Below are 10,358 nucleotides of genomic sequence, written 5' to 3' on the forward strand. Positions count from 1 at the left end.
CTGTGCTGCACAATCAACTCTAGATCATTCTTCAAAACCAGGAAGTAAAGAGAGTATCATGGCCTAATCCATGAGTGCAGCACAGAATATTTCCAATAATCGACATGTCTAAGTTGTGTCGAGAGACAAGAAACGTGGGTTGAAGCAAGACATGAGATATCCAAGATAAACAGTAAAAAAATAAAAAAAATAAACTAGAAGTGCACTCAGAGAGTGCAGACCTACGCCAAGGCCAATACTCCAGTCTGCTATGATGTGCACATTTTGTGAGTCGGATCAGAACCCTAACCCTGAAACACCCACATCCCCCTAGCCACTCCCCCTACCCACCCCTCCAACCCAGACTCTCTATGACCTTCCTATCACCAGCTACGGCCCCTTTTCCCTAGCCCCGGCCCCTCCCTTGACCCGACCCAGATTGGATCCGCTCCAACATGTAATGGGTTCTTCCTTGGCCAATGCTGCTACACCCTCCCACCAAGTTTCATGAAAATCGGCCCAGTAGATTTTCTGTAATGCTGCTAACAAACAGAACAGAACAGAACAGAACCTCCTTATTGGTGGAGGTAATAATCACTGTGTAAGATAAGACAAACAGATTCAGTGCTGTTGAGTGGATGAGCTCTCTCTTCAGTGCTGTTGAGTGGATGAGCTTCTCTCTTCCACTGGGTTGGAACTAAAATGGCCTCCAAGTGTACTGAAACAATGGGGGTGAGCATAATGCAGCGTGACTACTGAGTGACTTGACTGAGAGCCAAAGTGAATAAAAGGTCTCACTATGTGAGCTGCTGCAGTGCTCAGGAGGACCTGGGCAGGTAAAAGGTCTCACTGTGTGAGCTGCTGCAGTGCTCAGGAGGACCTGGGCAGGTAAAAGGTCTCACTATGTGAGCTGCTGCAGTGCTCAGGAGGACCTGGGCAGGTAAAAGGTCTCACTATGTGAGCTGCTCATTGACAGTACATAATATCTGGACCACCTTAGCTATATGTTTTTGACACGGCAAAATGAAGCTCACTTCCCGATATTGTTTGATTTCGTTTGATTGGATGAATGGATTTTCCTGTTGCATTGTGGGAAATCTGTTCAAACCTGGAGCCGGGAAAACAGGAAAGGGCGTGAGCGTGGACGGGACTCGGGGAAGGGTTTCCGGTTTCCTCCGCCACGGCATCCATCTTGTTCATGTTATTTTCCCTGCTAGCCGTTAGCTTGGCTAACAAATGTTGTTAACGTTAGTTGCTATTGCTAGCCTTGCTCCATTGCTGTCACAGTGAATACAATAGCCCGAAGAAAAACCAGAGTATTATTTCCTCCAGACCTCGCGCTGCGTCACCAGCCTGCCGCTTGCATCTTCCACAAAATCGAGGTAATCTTATTTTCTAACGTAACGCTAATTGCATAGCATGACATTAACGCTAGCTACATGTCCATTTGTCATTACAGGAGGACGTTAGACTAGAGTAGCATAAGTTAACGTTATACAACGTTAAACAGTATTGCATGCTGCACAGATTCGGACGTAGACAGAAAACAAACGCAGTTCTGTTTACCTAGGTTACCTCTTTGAGATGAGGCAGACTCAAAGCATACTCATATGATCTACCAGCTAATAGCGTTATATATCTAGCTAACGTTAGATGAGGGGGAACAAGCTGGGGGTTCAACTCCTCTGGATAGTTATCCACCTCTGCATTTACAGTATTTACCAATCGCACGTAGTGTTGGGTAAGCAAACGTTAACGTTATACAGTGATTAACAGTGTCTAATTCGTTTCTTCCAGGGGGTAGCTGCTGTCCAGTACCAGATGGGACACACAACAGAGGATCATGATTTGAAGATCAAAGCTATAATATTCTGTTCTCCTGAGATTAACTATACACGTTACTGCTGATCAGTTGTTTCAACATAGGAAATTGCAATAACACACAAGCCAAATGCTGACATGAGAGATTTGCTTTGAACAATTGTAGCTATCTGCCAGTGACCGGAGAATATTGTTATATTTGCTTGTTTTAATGCTTTTGTCAATAAACATTGTCAACAAAGATAGCCTTGTTGTATATTATCATGTATAAGATTGTTGATGTCGAGTGAACACAAACCAAGGATTGGACGACGGAGAAACTTAACCGACCAGCAGTCTGAGTCTGCTTCAATCAACGAATGCTTTATATTTATTGAAATGAAATATGGTGATATCTGGTGGTCTGAAATTACTCTCTCTAGCTAGGCTAACTGGCTCATATTATATCATATTATTGTAACGTCTGAATCAGCGTTTCATAATAGCCTTACGTTTATAGCCTGGATGACGTTAGGTAATGTTACCCATCCTTCCATTGGTGTTACACGTTATATTTTTAACTGAACTTTGCGGAATTACCTCAACACAATTGTGTATCAGCTTTAAATGTCCAATATATACAGCGTTACACAAACGACCAGCAGCATTCAAATGTGCAAAAACGTTATATTTATTGAAATGTGGTGATCATGTCACAAGTCACATTACATAACGATATAGCGTTAGGTGTTCTTTTGATCAACAGACCTCGGGGGCTCTATACTGTTGCTAGCTAGCTAGCCGCAGATCAGCTCTGAAGCCCCAACTTCAGAGCTGCCCGTCCACTAAAACCCGATTTCGATATAGCGTTTTAGGTGTTCTTTTGATCAACATACCTCATCACGGGGATCTATACTGTTACGTGTGTCTACTAACATCATTAAAATATCATAAGGGTAACGCTGTTTCTGTTATTTTACTTTTATCTCTGGCTACGTTGCTAGCTAGCTAGCTAGCCTGCCTTGGCAACTGGTTGGGATCATCTGATTTCCTGTGGCTGGTGTAAATCAAAGAAAATCCCGCCCCCAAAGTTATAATTTTTATCGGCTCTTTTACTCGAAATGGGACCATAATTTAGAAAACGGAGCCCAGGGGAGCATGAAAAAGACTTGAAATTGTTTATTCAGACCATAAGCTCATTCGGAAAATGTTTATTTAAGACACAGAACGAGAGAGAAGTCGGCTCATTTTTACATTGGAGCCAATGTACGTGTCGTCACTTCCGGACCTGACGTGCGCCCCCCTGCGGACTTTTCGAATTAATGGAATTTCACGACTGGCTTCATACATTACCTAATTCTGTTGCCCACTGGAGCTGCTGCAGTGCTCAGGAGGACCTGGGCAGGTAAAAGGTCTCACTATGTGAGCTGCTGCAGTGCTCAGGAGGACCTGGGCAGGTAAAAGGTCTCACTATGTGAGCTAGGGCTGTGAATCTTCACTGGCCTCCCGATTCGATTCGATTACGATTCATCTGTCAACGATTCGATTCGATTCGATTAAACGATGCATCACGATGCATCGCGATGCATCTTAAATCGATGCATCACTTTTTCCGCAATACATGATTTATTTTTTCTCACTTTCTTTTTTCTCACTGTGTGGCTACTTTTAAAATAAAAGTGCATTTGGAATTGCATTGTATTATGATCCATAATTAAAATAAACAACTGCATGTACTTACATTCTATTTTATTTGATTATAAAAAAAAAAAAAAAAAAATTTTTTTAAATAATCGATTTTTGATATTTGTTAATCGATGCAGAATCGTGCACGTCCGCATCGCGATGCATCGTATAATCGATTATTTTTGACACCCCTAATGTGAGCTGCTGCAGTGCTCAGGAGGACCTGGGCAGGTAAAAGGCCTCACTATGAGTGAGCTGCTGCAGTGCTCAGGAGGACCTGGGCAGGTAAAAGGTCTCACTATGTGAGCTGCTGCAATGCTCAGGAGGACCTGGGCAGGTAAAAGGCCTCACTATGTGAGCTGCTGCAGTGCTCAGGAGGACCTGGGCAGGTAAGAGGCCTCACTATGTGAGCTGCTGCAGTGCTCAGGAGGACCTGGGCAGGTAAAAGGTCTCACTATGTGAGCTGCTGCAGTGCTCAGGAGGACCTGGGCAGGTAAAAGGCCTCACTATGTGAGCTGCTGCAGTGCTCAGGAGGACCTGGGCAGGTAAGAGGCCTCACTATGAGTGAGCTGCTGCAGTGCTCAGGAGGACCTGGGCAGGTAAAAGGCCTCACTATGTGAGCTGCTGCAGTGCTCAGGAGGACCTGGGCAGGTAAAAGGCCTCACTATGTGAGCTGCTGCAGTGCTCAGGAGGACCTGGGCAGCTAAAAGGTCTCACTATGTGAGCTGCAGTGCTCAGGACCTGGGCAGGTAAAAGGCCTCACTATGTGAGCTGCAGTGCTCAGGACCTGGGCAGCTAAAAGGCCTCACTATGTGAGCTGCAGTGCTCAGGAGGACCTGGGCAGGTAAAAGGCCTCACTATGTGAGCTGCAGTGCTCAGGAGGACCTGGGCAGGTAAAAGGCCTCACTATGTGAGCTGCTGCAGTGCTCAGGAGGACCTGGGCAGGTAAAAGGCCTCACTATGTGAGCTGCAGTGCTCAGGAGGACCTGGGCAGGTAAAAGGTCTCACTATGTGAGCTGCTGCAGTGCTCAGGAGGACCTGGGCAGGTAAAAGGCCTCACTTATGTGAGCTGCAGTGCTCAGGAGGACCTGGGCGGGTGACAGTGCATTAGAACGCTTCGCACACATTTCATTTGCCAATCAAATCCCAATGCCATTTTGCACATGGCACATCGTTTGTGTCATCAGAAACTGTAATGGGAAAATGAGTATTCCTAACAGAATTATTACTACTTGTACAGTATATTTCCGAGACGAGTGTGAGAACATGGGTATGTATATTATGTATATGTATATGTAATTATGTATATGTACTGTATATGTATATGTATAATAATGTATATGGTGAACCATGTATAGTGCACACTATCATTGGCCATGTCACTTGATTGTAATCACTTGTTAATTAATTAATTAAAATGAACAGTCATTTTTTTACCAAGTTGCAGTGTGCTTAACACCTTTTGGAGTGACTGAGTGGAGGCCATGCACAGAGTGACTGAGTGGAGGCCATGCACAGAGTGACTGAGTGGAGGCCATGCACATGAACAGAGAACAACGTGTCACTTCTTTCTTAAAACCTGACTCCTAAAGACTAATTCCCTGCAAAATAAGACAAAGAACCACTTCCTGAAAGCCAACGGCAGACTAGCAGATTGACCCCAAAACAACACAATGCCTGTAGATGTGATTTATTTGCTCGAGCGATTTGAACAGCACAGTCTGTAAGGGAGGACACACACATCACACACACACACTCATCACACACACATCACAACACACACAGTGTGTAAGGGAGGACACACACAACATCACACACACCATCACAACACACACAGTGTGTAAGGGCGGACACACACACATCACACACACACACACACACACACACACACACACACACACACACACACACACACACTCATCACACACACATCAAAACACACAGAGTGTGTGAGGACACACACATCACACACACATCACAACACAACACACACAGTGTGTAAGGGAGGACACCCACAACATCACACAGACTCTTCACACACACGCCACACAGAGTGTAAAGGAGGTGTAAGCGATTTGAACAGCAGTGTGTAAGACAGAACACACACATCACACACTCATTATACACACACTTACACAGTGTGTAAGGGAGGACACACACACATCACACACACATCACACACACACTTACACAGTGTGTAAGACAGAACACACACATCACACATACACTCTAAACATCGATACCGATACGTACACTCTAAACATAGATACAGATACGTACACTCTAAACATAGATACCGATATGTACACTCTAAACATAGATACCGATATGTACACTCTAAACATAGATACAGATATGTACACTCTAAACATAGATACCGATACGTACACTCTAAACATAGATACCGATATGTACACTCTAAACATAGATACCGATACGTACACTCTAAACATAGATACCGATACGTACACTCTAAACATAGATACCGATATGTACACTCTAAACATAGATACCGATACATACACTCTAAACATCGATTTGAAACAAAATGTTGGCCTTTAATGTTTCTAAAATGTGGCATTTTACACGGTTAATTTGAAAAACTTAAATGCAAATAAAACAACTTTAACAACCTTGGTTATGTTTTGGCGAGTGAAACAACGTTGGTCACAGTTTGTTTAGGCGATTAAAAGCATTTGGTGAAGGTTAGGGTTATAGTTTGGGTTACGCTTATAAAAACAAAAACGTTAAATGTGACTCACGGTTGAAATGTCGACTTTGGAAACGCTGTGATGCTGTGACACAGAGCTCAGTCACGTGACGCAGAGCTCAGTCACGTGACACAGAGCTCAGTCACGTGACTGTCGAGCTCTGTAGGCATCTGGACTTAGAGTGAGGCCTGTTTTGGTTGAGGCTCGATCTTGTTGCCGTAAGTCGGTCCTGCACATTTCATGCCAAATTGTAAACGGAGATAAACCAATATCCTGTGGTCCCGGGGGGTTCACCTGGTAGAGCGCGAACCGCTAAGGCTTAGGCCTTCACGTGGCCGATCCGGGTTCGAATCCCCTCTCTCTCTCTGTCCACCTTTCCTGTCTATCTACTGTCCTGTCCAATAAAGGCAAAAAATGGCCAAAAAAAGAGGGATAAAACACACGCAAACAGGGGGAGGAGGATGCAAACTCCACACAGAAAGCACCGCCAAACAAACTAGTGTCCTCTAGAGAGAGCTGTTGTTGGAACTCTGGAGAGTAAAAAACTGGTCCATTGGAGTGAATGGAGATGTTGCGACTCTTCTATATATACGGCTCTGAAACAAACAAAAAGCCTTCTTGTTGTAAGTCAACGGCTAGTGCTAAACACTGAGCCACTTCTGTGCCACCCACTCTTCCTAATCTGATCAAACGTGTGTGTGTGTGTGTGTGTGTGTGTGTGTGTGTGTGTGTGTGTGTGTGTGTGTGTGTGTGTGTGTGTGTGTGTGTGTGAATTAATGCACACATCTCAGTTATCCAACTAATACCTGTTTGGGTTGGTTTGTTAAGAGCATTAAAAAGCATTAAAATGGTGTTTTCCTTTGTCTGCTGGAGACACTGGTGGGACATGTCAGAGACATGGCTGGAGCATAATATAGAACCTAAAGCCCTTCTGAAGCATCCTCTATCAGGAACAGAGACCATCAAAGACAAGTGTGCGTGTGTGTGTGTGTGTGTGTGTGTGTGTGTGAGAGAGAGAGAGAGAGAGAGAGAGAGAGAGAGAGTGTGTGTGTGTGTGTGTGTGTGTGTGTGTGTGTGTGCGTCCGTGCGTGCGTGTGTGTGTGTGTGTGTGTGTGTGTTTTCTCGCTGACTGTTTGTAATGCTTTATTCCTCATCAAGGCCAGCCACTCAGGATGCCACGGGAGGCCATGGTGATCCCCCGTTATCCAGATGAAAAGGGATTTATTCAAACCTCCCATCAACCAGCCTATAAATAGAAGCTTATACGCAAAATCTTCCTACGGGGGGAAAAAAGAAATGAAAAAAAACTCTGCTCTTAAGCTGTTATTAACATGCGGATAGAAAAATGTCAAATGTTGCTTTGGGGCATTGTCACTGCATATACGAATAGATGTCATGACACTCAGCAACGTTTTCATAATAATCGTTGTGATTTGTAATAAACATGAGATTGACTAAATGGGTAAAGCATTAATAAAAGACATGGATGGCTTGTACTTGCTGATGTTGCCGCTTGACTGCAGGGTCGCTTGTAATCATCATTTGGATTAGAAGCTATCCGTCTGCATTATGACTAAAGTGTTCTGCTGAGAGCTGGTGAACGATACGCCAAATGACTGCAGAATCTGATTCTGAATCTGATTCTAAAGTGTTCTGCTGAGAGCTGGTGAACGATACTCCAAATGACTGCAGAATCTGATTCTGAATCTGATTCTAAAGTGTTCTGCTGAGAGCTGGTGAACGATACTCCAAATGACTGCAGAATCTGATTCTGAATCTGATTCTAAAGTGTTCTGCTGAGAGCTAGTGAACGATACTCCAAATGACTGCAGAATCTGATTCTGAATCTGATTCTAAAGTGTTCTGCTGAGAGCTGGTGAACGATACGCCAAATGACTGCAGAATCTGATTCTGAATCTGATTCTAAAGTGTTCTGCTGAGAGCTGGTGAACGATACGCCAAATGACTGCAGAATCTGATTCTGATTCTGATTCTAAAGTGTTCTGCTGAGAGCTGGTGAACGATACTCCAAATGACTGCAGAATCTGATTCTGATTCTGATTCTAAAGTGTTCTGCTGAGAGCTGGTGAACGATACTCCAAATGACTGCAGAATCTGATTCTGATTCTGATTCTAAAGTGTTCTGCTGAGAGCTGGGATACTGCAAATGACTGCAGAATCTGATTCTGATTCTAAAGTGTTCTGCTGAGAGCTGGGATACTCCAAATGACTGCAGAATCTGATTCTGAATCTGATTCTAAAGTGTTCTGCTGAGAGCTGGGATACTCCAAATGACTGCAGAATCTGATTCTGAATCTGATTCTAAAGTGTTCTGCTGAGAGCTGGGATACTCCAAATGACTGCAGAATCTGATTCTGAATCTGATTCTAAAGTGTTCTGCTGAGAGCTGGGATACTCCAAATGACTGCAGAACCCAACCTGATGTAGCCACCCTCCACTTAATATAATCATGTGGAGATTTGGACCAAGAGCAAGAGAAATGCCAATAAGAAGACCGTAACACTCCAGACTATTTCTTAAAGAAAAAAATCATTATTATTTCGTGGGATATTACAATAATGCCTTAAAAATGTGATGCGATGTGTACGAGTAAGAAGCAGGAATTAGCCTAAATTGAACTGAAGTCTGTAATTGTGATTTTCACCTATTCTTTTTGATGAGAAAAACTGTCACTTGTTCTCCAGGGTGCTATTATCATCTTGAAAAACACAAATCTAAAGGTTGAATCATTATTTTTGGGTTCAATGAGATGTATGCTCCTCTTTCATGTCTCCCAGTAAAAGTACATCCCTTGTGAAGTATGTAGCATAATACTCCCCTAGGTTTGAACTGCTATCTATCCAAATTCCAGCAATTAAGTGCCAAGAATGTATTTTTGTGCCATTCAAAGAGTTACACAAATGTGTTAACGGTTATAACAGGTTATCATCATGAAAACATCATAAGTATTTACCATGACATCTTTATCCAATAGTCTAGATACAATGACCCATATAACTCTCTTACATGCGTGAATGTGTGTGTCTGTGTGTGTGTTTGCATATGTATGCATGCATGCACATTGTGTGTGATGCAACACTGCAGACATACAGTATACCCTGATGCCTCTCTGATGCTTCTTAGTTTGATCTAGATCCATATTCTATCAGAATAAATGTCTAAATCGCAGGCCTTCAACTTGTCCTGTAAACTGACATCTGCATGACTGATCCAATCGAAAATGCTTAAAAAAATGTATTGCTCTTTGGGGCAATAGTGAAAAAAAATATTGTTACTGTTCAATAAGACACATGAGATTATCTTATCTTAATCCATTTGTCTATGAATATATCAATATCCCATTTAAATGTTGCAAAACATTTGACTGTTATATAGTGTTAAATCTTATTCTGAAATTGTAAACCCTTATTCACAAGGTTTAAATGAGCAATGGGATACAATCTGATATATACATGTTATATATATATATATATATATATATATATATATATATATATATATATATATATATATATATATATATATATATATATATATATATGTGTGTGTGTGTGTGTGTCAGTACAACCTGAGGGCATGTCCTTTATATGGGCCACTGTACAGTAGGTAGGTCTTCTTATGGGTAACACAGACATACATGTATAACACACAAAACACCTCTTTGGATTTGCAACCATTTTAACACTCTTTGTGATATGTACCCAAAAAAAAAACAGCCATTTTAAATTCATAGCACTGATATTGAGCTCAGTCCAACCAAATGAAAGAGCGCGTTTGGTGGATTGGTTTGTGCCGGTGTGCTCTACTGCACCCAGCTCCTCTGGCAGCTTCCCTCTGCAGTTTGACACATGGTTTCAGAGCAAACTAGACATCTATCTATTGTGTGTTCTTTGTTTCTTGGGCCAGCATCACACTGTAAACATGCAATCAGGTTCAGAGGAGGGAGTGATAGATTGACGTGCACATTAGTCTAACATGAGTACCATCGTACAGCAGAGAGCCCATTAGACTGCGAGGATACTCACCTTCCTTAGGAGGCCGTTTCACTTCTGCACTGAGATTGCAGGTCTGCCCGGCTTGTAGTTGGGGTGACAAGCAACCCTCCGTTTGTGGATTTAAAGGTAAGACCACGTTGTTCAGCATGAGCATGCTCTCTGATTC

General features: G+C 42.8%; 1 protein-coding gene across 1 annotated transcript in view; it reads right to left on the bottom strand.

Annotated features, from left to right (window-relative positions):
- adgrb3 (adhesion G protein-coupled receptor B3) overlaps positions 1–10,358 on the bottom strand; it is a gene marked incomplete at both ends in the record, with an annotated part of 218,598 nt that overhangs the window by 207,622 nt on the left and 618 nt on the right. The window contains one exon of the mRNA XM_083658277.1: positions 10,223–10,358. This exon is cut by the window's right edge and continues 618 nt beyond it. Coding sequence (XP_083514403.1) covers positions 10,223–10,358 — 136 coding nt within the window. The remainder of the gene's footprint in view (positions 1–10,222) is intronic.

The sequence above is a fragment of the Poromitra crassiceps genome (assembly GCF_964638095.1).
Source record: "Poromitra crassiceps genome assembly, chromosome: 22".
NCBI lineage: Eukaryota > Metazoa > Chordata > Actinopteri > Beryciformes > Melamphaidae > Poromitra > Poromitra crassiceps.